The sequence below is a fragment of the Gymnoscopelus braueri genome (genome assembly GCF_963280865.1).
Source record: "Gymnoscopelus braueri genome assembly, chromosome: 1".
In the NCBI taxonomy this organism is placed as follows: domain Eukaryota; kingdom Metazoa; phylum Chordata; class Actinopteri; order Myctophiformes; family Myctophidae; genus Gymnoscopelus; species Gymnoscopelus braueri.
Window position 1 is genome coordinate 24,274,473 of NC_137603.1, and position 16,444 is coordinate 24,290,916.

Here is a 16,444-nt window from a genome sequence, read left to right on the forward strand (position 1 = left end):
CAAAAAAAAATAATCATCCCTCAAAAAAAAAAACTCATCCCTCAAAAAAAATGTTATAGCCTATGTTTTTTTTTTCCATACCAGAAAACATAAACCACCAGCTCTTAAAATAATGTACCTACCCTTAAAACAATCTACCTAGCTCTTAAAATAATGTACCTACCCTTAAAACAATCTACCTAGTAATGTCCCCTAAGGGGCTCCGTAGCATGCCATTAGTGGGTAACCTCATACAGTAGCCCACCTACAGTAGTATCAGTGACAGGTTTAAACTGAATGCTCAATAAGCGTTAACCATATATAACCATATAGTATAAGTAGTATATGGCTTTGCATGCATCCTGTACTGATCTTTAATTACTAGAATGATATGCATTGACTTCTGCTCCAAAAGTGTTACAGCATTAATTGTGGAACATAATCCAGTGTTAATTTTTCTTGCCGTTGTAGCACAGCATTGTATTTTGATTGCTGCTATTCAAAACACAGAGTATGCTTTCAAACAGCTTCTTGCCACCACTCAAAGAAAATCCATTTCATATGCATGCCATGTCATCTCTACTTTGGAGCATGTGTGTTTAGGGCATAACAAGAAAGACGTTCTCTGGGTTTTTATCCTCACGGTGATGTTAACAATGTTATGTATCCATCGTTTCTGCATCGACATGATACATTGCAAGGTACACATGTGTAATAGTAACCTTACAAGGTGGCTCACCACCAGTCACATTTGCTAAAACTATTTTACTGCTTGATAGAGAACATTTTCAGGAGTAAAAGGAAGAAAGACTGTGTAGTCGATCTGATGAATAACATAATTTAGTATGATCTAATGACTCCTTGGTCTTGCCCGCATGCATGGCAAAGCCTCAATCACGATCATTCTCAATAACCTGCTGATTGTGTCATGTTGAGTCTGCCAGAGCATTGAAACTCTTGTTTCCCCTCTCTTCTAAAATCAGCCAAATCAGTGAATGATAAATTAATTCCAAATGGGGCTATTCAACTTAAAAGCTGCATTATGTAGTGAATCGATTACTGTTCAGCCGTGAAGTAATGTCAGAAATGTTCCCTCGTGTCAACGAACCATGTCATGTTGCTTTCTTTTTGTGGTCCTTTTAACAGGGAGAAATTAAACATTTTGAAAAGGGGCGTTTTGCAGCCTGTGGATGCAATCTAATGAAGTTACCAGATGCTACCACTATGTCAACGAGCACTTCCTGCAATGAAAGATTTCTCTGTTCAACTCTGGTTTGAACATTTCTCATTCTGTGTTGGTAGTGGAAAAACAAGGACTTTCACATGCACGCATTCATGCATTGCATACACACATATATACACACATGCACACGCACACACACACGCACATTATACCCAGAGCGTGCAAATCATCCATGTATTTCAGGCTATATTAACCACTTAAACCCTCGAGACTTAGAAAAACTGGACCTGAGTTGCTCTGTACTTGGACTGCTTTTTTTCTGTCTACTGGGATGCTTGTGATCATAACATTTTATATGTAAAAGCTGCAGTACTGCTTGGAGAGCAGCTATTACCCTTTCAGTTTCTGGTCTGTGCAGTCAGCCATATTTTGTCATCCATTATTTAATGTTCTGTGCACAACAGATGGTGTGTGTATGCTATGCGAGAAGGATCTGATTCCATTAACCTAGCCTTAACAGACAGCTCAGCTCACAATACACTTAATCATACAGTGTGGGTGTATGCGCGCTCAAGTGTGTGTAAATGAATGCACATATATGCAGAGGAGGTTGAGTAGGGGTGAAGGTTGACATAAAATCATTACTTAGCAAGATTAGCCGGCATGGTACTTTGTGTTGCCGTCTGACACCTGCGACACCCAGAAGCCCGGCTGGGGAAAGCTTCCTTTTATCAAGAGACATGATGACCTCATCTTTCATCCTACAGTCATCTCCTCTTCTACTTTGTGGGCATATAGAGCCTTTTAGCTACCTGACGAAGCCCTACACGGGCGAAACGTTGTTCATTAGTTTTGGTTAAATAAATAAAAAAGACCAAGAGAGCTGTTTATCGTGTGTGTGTGTGTGTGTGTGTGTGTGTGTGTGTGAAGGCCAATTGTCCCCACAAGTATAGTAGAATTTGAGAAACAGACAAATTGTGGGGACACATTTTCCTGCTCCTCACAAGAGAAATGGTTGTTTTATGATTAAAGATTCAGGTTAGGATTAGATATTTAGAGGTTAGGTTTAGGAGTTAGGGTTGGAGTTATGCCTGATTTATACTTAGTTGTGCGCCAGTGTCGTGCACCAAAAATGCGCAATTTGTAGGTTAGGCTTAAAATGGCATTCATAAAATGCTGATGTTCTCACAAGTATAGTTATACAAACGTGACAGAGAGAGTGCTGTCTGCTGTGGCAGCCCATGTGGTGGGCGTGCATCGTTGTCTATGGAGCTTTTTCATTGGTGCTGCTGTTCTCATAGTTGATATTTTGAACACTATGGATTGGTAGGATTGGCTAAAGGTTCAGTCTGTACAAAAAAAACTAATTTACAGTTAACTAGTTGCAGACACTGTCCTTGACAGAAACTACGCGTGTGTACGCACACGTGTGCGTGTGTGTCCATTAGCCAGCCTGTTATCCTGCTCAATTAAATGTGGAGTTTGCATGTTCTCCCCGTGTCCTCGAGGGTAGGTACCCTCACAAAAACATGCAGTAATCCTGGTCTCTATACTGCCTCCCCCTGGTTAGCCGGGGTGACTGATGGAGGGGAAACGAACTGGCTGGAATAACGTGTTCCTTCCACGCGCTACGTCCAACCGGGGAAACTCCCACCTGTCAGGTGATAAGAAGTGGCTTGCTCACTCCTCGTGCATTGAAGGAGGCATGAGCTCAGTTCTGGGCTGGTGTGTCAATATAGTATATAGTATTTCTTTATGGAAACATAAATCACTGTCCACTTCAATAGAGTGCAATCTTCCTATTCATTTCAGGCTATAAGTTATGCAAACCAGTGACCCTCCTACTGTATTGGGAGGCTGTCAATAAGACCAAATATACTAGAGAAAGAGGTTGATATGGCGTTCTAATAACTATTGAACACTGAACAGTGATGTAGTCATGCTTTTTATTGTTCAATGATGAACTAGCCTGTTTAATGGAAGCTTTTTTGTACATTTTGAACAGTGACCAAACACATAAAAAAAAGACCAAACAAAGCTCACTGTCTTCTGTAGCTTGTGCACAAATAAGTAAATCAACAGAAGATTGAACACAGACATTGAATGTGACAGCTTTGTCACTGTGGTTAGCCTTCTTTATTTGTGTTTGTGTCCCTGTGTGTGTGTGTGTGTGTGTGTGTGTGTGTGTGTGTGTGTGTGTGTGTGTGTGTGTGTGTGTGTGTGTGTGTGTGTGTGTGTGTGTGTGTGTGTGTGTGTGTGTGTGTGTGTGAGAGACGTGTGTGTGTGTGTGTGTTGTGTTGTATTTCTGGTTGCATTTTAAGATTGTTCCTATTCTTGCAATAACAAGCAAAATTTGCAAAAATCTGGATAGTATTTCAAAGTCCCAGCCATAGCACTGTTATTTCCTGTGTTCTAGCTTAAAGTGGATCCTCAGACATGCTGCTTTCCAAGTCTGTGTGTGAGGAGTCGGCTGTAAACAAGTCATGTGACCTCTCCTGTGTCCTGTCCAAGCATCTGTGTGAAGCGTTTAACAGCCTGATGGCTGGGGGTTGGGCAGGAAAACATATATCTCAATGATAACCGAACATAAATCGGAACCAATATTTAGGACCAATAACCGACTTAATCTTGCTCATGTAGATTTATTAATTTATTAATCGACAAAATTGATTAGTCTGATTAATCACTAAAAACGTAAAAAAAAGTTTGAAATAATCTTGGTACTGATTTGATAATATTTAGTGGCGTGGCTCCCGTGATGATACAGATTGATGACACAAACCAGCATCATAGGCAGAGAGCAAGAGAACAAGCCAAATGAGTTTGACAGCTTAAATAGGCCGACTTATTGAAAGGAATGTTGAATGTGTGTGTAGACTAGAGAAGTGGTTCTGAAACCTTTTCATGTCAAGGACCCCTAAATGAATATGTATTAGGCTGTGGACACCCATCTGAAAATGTTTTCTAGAGGGGACCCCCAGTAGAGGAAACTTGTGTTTAAAAATGTCCAAACATTTTCCAAATGTTTTCCGATATAGGAGATCTAGGAGTATAAAGGTTGGGTTAGTGATATTTCTATGTTAAAATAAGTGTTAAATAACTCTATATTCTGATAACAGGCATTGCTGTATAGAGTGTTTTGTTCAGTAACAGAGGTCTCACACAGGATACCCGATAAACAAGTGAAAATGGAAGTGATGACGCAAAGAAATAAGACAAAATTGGAACTGGTAAATAATGGGTACTCTCTCCTAATTGGCTGAAATTGGCAACCCAACTGAAAATTTATTTTCTGTTTATTAAAGAGCTGGAGAGACAAGGAGACCCCTGTTACTGAACAAACACTCTTATTAAAGGGATATTCCACCGCGCCTCAAGCCGAAATCAGGCTGTTCCGCAACTCGGACGATTTCAGCCTTTTTTTATTATTTAGATCACAGGGTGCAAAGCACAGAACAAAAACGACAAACAAACACTCTATACAAACACTCTATAGCAATGATTACTATCAGTATATATAGTGCTTTAACCTTTTAAAGCACTATACCACTTACCCTACCTTTTAAAGTGGTTAAACAGATTGTAATGCAATATCATCTAATTTTGCTGGGGACCCCCTGGAACTCTCTCAATGACCCCTGCGGGTCCCCAGACCCCACTTTGAGAGTGAGTGTGTGTATCAGGTGACTAGCAGCACAACTCTGTTTGACCGCCAGAACCTCGCTCCATTGTGAATGTGAAATGAATCAATATTGAGCAACTACATGGCCTACTGTATTTCTTGCCTAAAATGTTAATACAAAATGTTTTTGTTGGACAGTACAGGTGAAATTGATACTGTTTCCAGGCAGCATTAGAATGAGCATTAGCTTTAACTTAAGTACCGGTATTGTTTTGCACTGTCTCTCCCATGCAGAGTTGGATTTAACCCATTCAATCCGGGAACGCATCCATTGGTCATTAAAAAAATAGCAGATCTACAAGCTGAGCTTGTAGATCTGCTATGTTGGGAGAAGAAAAAAACGTGAAAATGTGTAAAAAAATCTTTGAATATATGTGTTTTTTAAAGCGAACATTATTAACTCAAATCTTTGCTTCTGGGGGGTCCCTGGAACTAAATATTTTGAGATGGGGGTCCGTGACCAAATACATATAATTTTGGGGGTCCTGGACATGAAAAAGAACCGCTGATATTATAGCAACATACGGTTTTCAGAAAACTGATTTAGAAGACATTTGTAGAATCCCGAGAAGCAAAGATTTGAGTTAAAAATGTAAAAAAATACATATATATTCAAAGATTTGCACACATTTTCACGATTTTTCCCCCCAAAAATAGCAGATCTACAAGCTCGTAGCGCGGCGCTCGGTGCCGCACTATGAGCTTGTATATCTGCTGCTTTTTTGAATAGCCAAAGAAATCATGCTTTCCCATGTCTTAATGGATTAAAATGGTGCCCTTACAAAATTGTAAATGGTGCATTTATAGAGCGCCTTTATCCAAAGAGCTTTACAACGTGCATTACATTCACCCACTCACTCACTCACACATTCACACACCTACTGTGGAGGAAACCAATGCAATAGGCAACAACCTACTCATCGGGAGCAGTTAGAATCCAGTCGAATTGAGTTTGTACCATGCAGTGGAAAAGTGACCAGTAGACCAGTGGTTCTCAGCCCACCCATCAGATGGGTGGGCTGCGTGCATTTTCAGATGATCAATCGATTTCTGACTCGTATCAATGGAACTAACGTAGTGCACTGTACTAAGACCTGAGGCAATTCTTAAAAATGAGGCAATTCTTTAAAAAAAAAAAAATTCAAAAAAAAAAAAGTTTCACGATTTTTCAAAAATAGTAGATCTACAAGCTCATAGCGCGGCACTCGGTGCCGCGCTATGAGCTTGTATATCTGCTATTTTTGAATAGCCAAAGAAATCTAAAGTGACACAGATGCGTCCCAGGTCTTAATGGGTTAAGTTCTTGTTTATTGGTATCACAATAAAAACCTTTTTAAGGTTTTGGAAAAAAAAATACCATGACATTCTTTTTACATTAATTTGTCTAAATATTAATGTTATATTATCATTAAAATCGTATTGTTTTACCAATTATTTGGGGAGATACTTAAATAGGGGTTATGGACTCTGACCCACCTTCAGCCTGTTGACCCATTAAAACCAGGAACGCTGTGTAAGTTCCACTTTAATCATTATTTTATCATTCTTTGGCTATTCAAAAATAGCAGATCTGCAAGCTCATAGCGCGGCACCGAGCGCGTTTTTGGATAGCCAAAGAAATCTAAAGTGGGTACGAGTCGCGCAACCTCTTCTTTTAATTTGACTCTCATGCATCGTGGTCAGCACCTCCAACAATGCTGCTGTGCGCCCCTTCGTTTGGTTTTATTTGCTAACTGTGATCGCGAACCATGTCCCACACCGGGGTAGATGAACCAGATCTGGTATGAACCGGGTTTGATTGGACTGGACCAGGTCTGTAATATGTCACAGTTTGCAGACTCTTGGTTCTGTTATGACTTCGGGTCTTGGACCACGCCAAGCCAATTGGTAATCTGTGTGTGGTTTTTGTGGGGGGCTAGATGGCAGAGGAACACCTAAATAGCAGGATTCTTCCCATACTGTGGTTTGGTGATGGATGCTGGAGGGGGGGGATAGACTAGAGTTATGAGATGGGCTCATACGCTGTTCACTTCATCATCTGGAAACCATGGTTATTTTTTGTTCTAGAAGTCACATCTGAAAATGTTGAAACTCAACTACTGTGCGATGTTCACAAGTGTTTTTGTGTAGAGAGATCAAAGTGAGCGATGTGTGAATCCTGGTAACTGCACAGTGATGCACTCTGAATTCAGTTAAAACTGAATTTATTGTGCATGCAGTGACATAAAGCATTGGTTCTCAAAGTGGGGTCCGGGGACCCCCAGGGGTCCTTGAGGGGGTTCCCCAGCGAAAGTAGTTAATTTAGCATCACAATCATTTTAACCACTTTAACCATTTATACGTTGGCTATTCAAAATATAAGATGTGCATCTGCAAGCTTGTACATCTGCTATTTTTGAAAACATTTGAAAAATATCAAAAATGTTTGGAAGATTTTTAATTATTGTTGAATTTCTTAACACAAATCTTGTCTTCCGGGCGACCCTGGCGCAAACAATTTTCAGATGGGGGTCTGCGACCAAACACGTATCAATTTGGGGGTCCTTGGCAAGAATAAGTTTGAGAACTACATGACATAAAGAATGCGTTCAGTAGAGCCTTATTTTGTCCTTTTTAAATTGCCATTGACCCTTTTTCCCACCCTCTCACTGTCTCCCCAGGTGTTATCTCTCATTGGGTTCATCTGCATAGAGACCGTCATGATGTGCTCTCCCTGTGGAGGCGTCTACTTCTTTGAGTTTGTCAGCTGCAGTGCCTTCGTGGTGACGGGAGTTCTTCTGCTCATCTTCAGCCTCAACTTGCACACCAAGGTGCCCCATATCAACTGGAGCCTTACGGTACGCCAAAACCTATAGGGTACACTCTCTAGACCGCTGGTTTTCAACGTAGGGGGCCGGGGACTCCCACTAGGGTCCTTGAGGAGGAACCATGGGGGTCTCCCAGCTAAATGATTGATAGTTAGGAACTAAATGGACCTTTTTATAGGACCTTTATGGTTCTGTTACTCGGAGAGTTCCTCATTTTGCTGGGGGACCCCCTGAACCCCCCACAAGGATCCCTGAGGGTCCAGGGTAGGGCTGTTACGATTACAACATTTAAGTGGACGATTCATTGTCATACAAATAATTGCGATTAACGATTTCATTGTGCGTTTGGCATTGTTGAACATGGGAACATATGAAGCCTTTTAGGCTTCGTAATCAAAAATTGCACAGGGCAGATATGACAAATAACTGGAATATACAAAGAAATTATTGACATATTTAATAATTTTATACATGCAGAAATAGCTGACCTACAAGCTTACAACGCGTTTATTTTATATTTGAAAATGTGTGAAAAATGTTCAGCATGGAGACGATTATGACGATTATGCAAAAATAATTGCGATTATCTCAATTAATTGCGATTAGACGATTATGTATTTATTGTGACAGGCCTAGTCCACTGACCTAGTGGTCTAATGCATATCAAAAAGGGGGTCCTTGAAATCAAAATCCCCACCACTGATTTAGCTCAATTATAAACTTTCAGTGATAACAATTATTGTTATACTGTATGTGGATTTCTGACGCTTTAGCATTTATTGAAGCGGATATAGCTGAGTAGAAATCTCACAGTTTCACTGCAGGAGTATGCAGGGTGATATTGGACAGCAGCACTACAGTGAGCGTGGGCCAGGCTGTGAGAACATGCAGACTCTGTGTTAGTTGGATGTGCAATGTCAGCTGTAAGCAAATGAGTTGGCGGGGATCCTCCAGCAAAGCTATTGGTTGCCTTTGAATATTTGCCTACATACACACATTGGTGTGTTCTGGGCTGTAACTGAGTATAGTTTAGAGAGTGGGAGTGGAAAAAAAGCTCTGCTTGCTATATTTCCAGAGGCCACACAGGCCTACAGTGCGTACCCCAATAAAGCAATGGAAGGTACGTTTTGAGCCGTACGACATCCAACCATAGCTATCAGATTGCCTTACGGTATCCTCAGTCCTGTGTGTTTCACCTCGGACATGAGGTGAAACACACAGGCGCGTTTTGCTTTTGGCAAAAAGAAGCCAAATGAAAGATTATTTTTGAATGATATACAGTATGAGCTGTGTACTGATATTATGTGTACCGATTCATTCACTGTCATCTAATAACCAAACTAAAACCAATCCTTTTGGGGATACAGCATTTCTGAGATTCTATAAATGACATTGCTAAGCTTTTCTGCTGAGGCTCGATGACTAATAATGGCTAATTTTATACTTTGTCTTACGACCGCGTCGCTCGTCAAACGCAATGTGTCACGTTTTTCAGTTGAAAATACATTTTGTACGAGTAGGCGTCAGTTTCTCACAGCTCTGACTAGCTGTTATTTTTCCCACTTGTGTGTGTGTGTGTGTGTGTGTGTGTGTGTGTGTGTGTGTGCGCAAGCGTGTGTGTGTCAGCACACATGCGTCTGTGCAGTAAGTTTGATTGTTGGGACATTATTAAGCCTAATTTATGCTCCTTCGGCGATGTTGTCGCACGCCAAGAACAGCCGTGAATAGCAGACCTACAACTACTGCGCTGTGAGTTTGTGGGTCGACTATTCTCTGTGGGTGACACCGTCGTGCGAGGAAGTATGAATCGGGCTCCCAGAAGAGGCAGTACTTTGAAGCAGTCAGGCTGTGGTGAGCTGTGGGTTGGCTCGGTGCTGGTGCTGGAAAACGTGCAGTTAGGCACAAAGATATTGGATCTTTCTTCATTTGAAAAGTACACATCTACCTTTGCCAGCATGAATTTGGTGATTGGCATTTAGAGTCTTACCGTTTCTAATGGCGTGCCTCGAGTCGACACTTATTTGAATAAACAGTTTCTTTACAGAGAGGCTTAGACCACAGGTTTTCAAAGTGGGGGCTAGTAAATCGAGGAAAATGAAATAAATAAATATATATAATCATATATATATGTATATATATATATATATATATATATATATATATATATATATATATATATATATATATATATATATATATATATATATATATTAAAATTCTATTCATAAGATGATTTCGGCTAAGTCATTATTGTAAAAGCTTCTTGTTTTATTTATTTTTTCTTCTTTCTTTTTTTTTTTTTTTTACCATTTTGCTATTGGGGGCGCAGCCAGAGACTATAGATATTTGGGGGTTCTTAGCATGGAATGGTTTGGGAACCCTTGGCTTAGACCATGTTGTAGCTTTTCAGAGCCTACCTCCTGGCTCCTACCTTATGAGTGTAGTAAGTAACAAGTCCAACATGCTGGCTTTGCTCTCCCCTGTACAGGCTGTACCCCATGCTGTTATATCTATCAGGTTCAAAGCTACCACATGCACTTTGGGCCTCGGGGGAGTTTTTTTTCTTTTTTTTTTTTTACCATGAAAAAAGCATTTTGTGTTCTCACTGCTTCTCTGAATTCCCAGCCATGTGCTGACACTGCCATCAGCCCACGGTAGAGCTGACTGTTTTATAATGTGGCCAGTGTGTGTCAGTAGGAGGGATTGTTCATAGCTTCATACTGTAGTTAATACTATTACTGTATGCGATCCTGACTTCTCCAGTTCACTCTCTGTGGTGTGTTTGGCAATGCCGCAGGCCAAATGAAGATCCTAATGCCCCGTGTTCTCTCTCTCTATACACCGGAAACGAACACAGCCCTGGGGTGTTGATGTGTCTAGTAGGTCTGGCTTTTAACGAATTCACGAGTTCACTTTATGCGACTGTGCATTTTGGCTAGAACTGCAGATTAAGAAATAACTGTCCATATGTATTTGTGCCTTTAGGTTTGGGAGGAATATACTGTATGAGGTGATCAATATCATTCACCTGCTGCTCATACTAACAGATGCGCAATTAATTTAAGGGCTAAAAGTTTGTTAAATGCTGCCCACTGAACTACTCAAAGCATCGGTAATCGGTGGTCTACGACTCTCCAAAATCGGTTTTCGACATCGGACTTGGAAATCTGGCATCAGTCGGGCTCTACTACTCAGCAGTGCGGTATAGTTCAACCTGTCATTATCGTGATGTCGAAATAAAAACTGTCAGCGTAGTAGTAAACTAGTGACGTTTTTTTTTTTTATTGATATTGTACATACTACCATTATATACATATTCTAACATATAGTCAGTGATCATCTTCTCTTTTTAACTACATAAACACTAGAACACAACACATAAACATCCCTATTCTGGCGGCGAACATTCTGCAAAACAGCAGATCTACAAGCTCACAAAGCGTCTCATCACATTGGGAGCTTGTAGATCGGCTATTTTCAGCAAAGAGATTTGGTGTCGAGGGATAGAATGAAGAGGACTAAGTATAGAGCCCTGGGCGACCCAGGTCAATGAAGTAGTTTTTAAGTGGCTAAAGCAATGGCCGTTGCGGTGCAAACTGCAAACCTGGCATTTTGTGTAATGATTGTCCTACAACTAGCACCATTGTTTTATTGAACATGGTCATGGTCAAATGATCAACCTCCAGGCCAAGGGCCAGTGCAGAAAAGAGGACAGGCCTGAGTGAGAATCAACACACACACACACGCACACGCACACGCACGCGCGCGCGTATGCATGCATGCATGAGTGTGCACACACACAGAGTGAATTGTTATACAACAAGTACAAGCGTACAGTATGAATACACGGCTAGTATTTTGGTAGTGGTCCCAGTGTCTGGGTCTTTTGTACAGGATTGTGGGAACAAGAATAATATCAACCGGTAGGTCATAGATGAATGGAAACTGGGAGGGAGAGTGGTGAGATGATCTGTCATAGCCTTGCACACGCACGCACACGCACGCACACGCTCACGCACGCACACGCTCACGCACGCACGCATGCTCACACACACACACACACACACACACACACACACACACACACACACACACACACACACACACACACACACACACACACACACACACACACATACAGACCATGCAGTTTCTGCCCAAAGTGCCAGGAGTATTTATTGGGGTCTATTTTACTTGAGTTGCATCACTGGTAATGGCTGTTGTTTCAACCCCACTATGCAAACATTCCTACACAAGCTAACATGCAGTCATATACACGTTCAGAACCTGGAGTTATTCATCATGCATCATGCATCACGCTAAGAGTGTACAAATTGATTTCAACTCTCTTCAGACAGATATTTACGTCATATCTAGAAAACAATATGTATAAGTTGCTCTTTTATGTAGGCTATAATAACAGGGAAATGACTTAAAAGTAGAAGTTCTTAAAAGGCAGCTTTACAGGTAGCAGAATGGAATTGAAGAGCCATGATGTTAGGAGTGGAGGAAGTTGCTAGTTGTACTTACTGTATAGACTGCACTTCGTATAAATGAACATTGTAAATGTCTTATTTGCAATAATCTGGAAGCCTTTCTACTGTTGATTTCTATATATTTTAATCTGTGATATAAGTATCCTTGTATTTGTTTTTACAGTGCTTGGGTGAGTTTACCAGAGTGGATCTTCTTCCACTCCTGGTATCACAACCATGAGCTACCTTATGTTGTGCACCAATGTCTTACTCTGCGAGGGCGCTTTGCTTCACCTCGTGACAGACTATAACTACTGCACTGTTCACTACACACACACACACACACACGCACGCACGCACGCACGCGTACACACACACACACACTCACACTCACACTCACACTCACACAGCACATGACATACACGTGGCAGCAGTTTTTACTATCTTTAGTGATTAATCTGTCCTCACACTCCACACAGCTCTTCTCTCTCTCTCACATGGTGTTTATTTTGCCTCCATCTGAAATCCAAGAACAACTCTTCTGGTTTTACAGCAGAGTTCCACCACCCAAGCAGAAGCAGCAATGAAATATATCCGCTTTAAAAAAAACTGATGTAGAACAGAACTGTACTATATAACTTGTTTTTTTTGTGAATAAACGGTTATTTTGTCCAATCTGTATGGTAGAGTATGTTAATACAATATAAATACATTTGGGTTGTTTGTATGTGGTCTCCCTGCTCTTCTTTTGAGACATTTAGATCCTGTGTCTGGTTTGACACAACCGAGTTAAGAGTGGTAAATTCTACTTCTACGGCAGTGGCTCAGGGGTAGAGTGGCCGGGTAGAGTGAACTGGAAACCGCAAGGTTCCCAGTTCGATCCCGGGCTGGGGCGCTCCCCCAGAGTTAGTGTCGAAGTGTCCTTGAGCAAGACGCTGAACCCCTAATTGCTCCCGATGAGCAGGTTGGTGCCTTGCATGGATTCCTCCGACCATCGGTGTATGAATGTGTGTGTGAATGGGTGAATGGCACAATCAATGTAAAGCGCTTTGGATAAAAGCGCAATATAAATGCACCATTTACTTCTCCCCTGAGCAAGCAGGCAGGCTCTGTAAGCTTCAGTGGTAAACATGTCAGCACTTGTGCAGGAGACCAGGGACGGGTTCATGTACGGGTAGTAGAACAGGAAAGTTACAGAGTGCAGCTTTAATGTTGAGCTTGTAGATTGGCTATTTTCATGATAATAAAAACAAATATTGCTCATTAATCGTATTCGAGGCAAAAGTTTTGAAATAACCGTGATACTGATTTGAAGTCATATCGCCCCCAGCCCTTCTCAGGATTTTGCATTGCGCTTGCCATGGACTTCAGCCATGTTTAAATCAGCATTCACTCTGCAGACAACGTGGTCGCTGGTCTGGAAGTGGCATAGTTGACATCAGAAAAGGTTTCTACAGCTGGAGTCCCATTTGTTTTTCTAGCACATAAACACAGCCTAGATACACAGCCACTCGGATGTAAACATGCAACATAGCGTCCTTGACTGTCGTACCACATTGTTATGCAAAGCATTTAAATCCCCATTTTATGTAATGATATACTGTATAGTAGTTGTCCTATATTAAATACTTGTTGCTGTCGGGCAGAAACCTTGTGTCTCCATATTTCACCCCATAATTTAATACCCTACTTTCACTTTGTCATACTAGTGTCACACAAAAGTAGCAAAATTAGCAGATCTACAAGCTCAGGAGACGTTGTGATGCAACACGTTGTGAGCTTGTAGATAAGAATGAAAGTTCTTATCTACAAGCTATGAGCTTGTATATCTGCTATTTTTGAATAGCCAAAGAAATCTAAAGTGACACAGATGCGTTCCCGGTCTTAATGGGTTAATACTTTTCATTGGTAAGATATGTATAAAACCCATATGCTACGAGCTTGTAGATCTGCTATTTTGAAAAAATCTTGAACATTTGGGCAAATCTCTGAATATATATATATATTTTAAAAGCAAACATTTGTAACACAAATCTTTTCTTCTGGGGGTTCCCTGGAACAAAATATTTTGAGATGGGACATGAAAAAGTTTGTGAACCACTGATATAGCAACATAAAACACATAAAGAACTTGTTACGATTTAGAAGTCATTTAGTGGAACACAGGTAATTGTTTTCTATTTCCTGAAAAGTAACCGTTTTGGACATAGAAGGTTTCCACACAACATGCAGGTTTGGTTCTGTGTTCGAAAGATAGAGGAAGACCTTTTTTTCTTCAAATAGAAAGCTGTGGAGCAGTAATGATGACTAAGGCACAGGGCCAGCGGTTTTGGGGGTAGTGTATGTGTGTTATTTAAAGGTTTACAGAGTGCTGGCCTGGTTAGGATGTGGAATGTGGGAAATGACTGGAGCAGAGAGCGAGGCAGGGGTCAACCAGAAGGACAGGACTCACAGGGTTTTCACAGAATGTGGGATCTGAACGGCTTTGTTGTCCCTCCTTATGATGAGAGCAGGACAGCACTGGAACTGACATATATACTGGTTCCTGAAAAACCAGTCAAGCCAGAAAATGTGTGTGTGTGTGTGTGTGTGTGTGTGTGTGTGTGTGTGTGTGTGTGTGTGTGTGTGTGTGTGTGTGTGTGTGTGTGTGTGTGTGTGTGTGTGTGTGTGTGTGTGTGTGTGTGTGTGTGTGTGTGTGTGTGTGTGTGTGTGTGTGTGTGTGTGTGTGTGTGTGTGTGCGTGCGTGACTATACTTTTGAGGGTCAAACGTCAAACACTCACAAGGCGTTACCGCACGACTGGTTGTGAGCTTGTACATCTATTTTCAGCTCTAGGGTTGGGGTTAAATGTGCTGCTATACAAATATTGTAAAAATGCCATTAATAAAATCACCATCCCAAAATGTTGATGTTTTCGCAAGTATAGTAATACAAATGAGCATTAGTGACCTGTGAAGTGCTCCTTTTAAGGGGTTAAACTACACGGCCAGGTGCATGGTGTCTGCTCATGGTCGCTCTTGCTAGTTATCTTAAATTTTAAAGCTTTACTGTTTCAAGTAACAGACTTGGTTTGTTGAGTATCATGTGTTTGCGTTTGAGGCATGCAACCACGTGTGTCATCATGTGAGACAATCTCAGGCATTATTACCATCACATATCTAATCATGGGGCTCCATGCATGCATGCATGCCCTTAGTCATGCTGCGTTCCCCCTGGCAGCTACACAGCTACAGGCTACCATTCATTTTCAATGGGAGCCAGTGAAAATGTACAAAGCTACAATCCAAGTTGAGCTGGCTTCAACTGCTGCTACAAGACGACCAAGTGTTGTTTAACCCAGTGGTTATCAAACATTTTCATGTCAAGGACCCCCAAATTGACACTTATTAGCCCGCGGACCCCCATTTGAAAAGATAAGCCAGGGACCCCCATAAGAGAAGATTTTTTTACGGCTCTAGCAGTGATTCTCAACCATTTTAATTTCAAGGACCCCCAGTTTGACATGCATTAGGCTGCGGACCCCCATTTAATGGCATCTCTATCTCTGGGACCCCAATTTATATTGTAAAATCAATGTTAATTTAACTCTGAGAGTGTACAAATGGAACCAAATGGACCTGTTAGGTTCCATTTGTACGCTTTCAGAGTTACAGACCCATAAGGGTCCATTTGGTTCCTATCCATCATTTAGCTGGGGACCCCCTGGAACCCCCTCAAGTACCCATGGGGGTCCCCGGACCCCACTTTGAGAACCAATGGTTTAACCATTTCCACCCACCTTTTCTCTTCACACAATTCCAGCTTGTAATGTAATGGGGGGAAAACAAATGATTTCCGTCGGCCAGTTCCGTGTTATTTTTAACCCCAAACTTTATATTATCATTTATATTTATTTTGCTCGTCGGAAGCATGCTCGGCGTCAGCGAGCGTGTTGATCAGCACTTCAACAGCGAACATGCGACGGATATGCTGCATCGCTTTGTAGCTTTGTATGTTTTGTATGTTTTGTAGCAGCCAGTGTGAACGCAGCGTTACACTAAAGTGGCAGTGGTTCTCAAACTTTTACATTTCAAGGTCTCCCCTTAACTCTGACAGTATACAAATGGAAACAAATGGACTCGTTAGGGTTCATTTGTACACCATCAGAGTTACAGACTTGTAAGGGTCAATTTAGACCCCCCTAAAGGAACCTAGAGAGTCCCTATTTTGGGCGTGTCATTAATTATAGCCAAAACAAAAATGGTGTCGCGATGTGACGAGTCGTGAGCTTGTAGACCTGCTATTTTGCATTTTGCATCTTATATTAAAATTGGCCTAAG

At 41.3% G+C, this 16,444-nt stretch overlaps 1 protein-coding gene across 1 annotated transcript in view; it reads left to right on the forward strand.

The window, feature by feature from the left end:
• The window catches only part of cmtm4 (CKLF-like MARVEL transmembrane domain containing 4), a 41,980-nt gene that overhangs the window by 17,318 nt on the left and 8,218 nt on the right, over nt 1-16,444 (forward strand). The window contains exon 2 of the mRNA XM_080423534.1: nt 7,505-7,681. Coding sequence (XP_080279660.1) covers nt 7,505-7,681 — 177 coding nt within the window. The remainder of the gene's footprint in view (nt 1-7,504; nt 7,682-16,444) is intronic.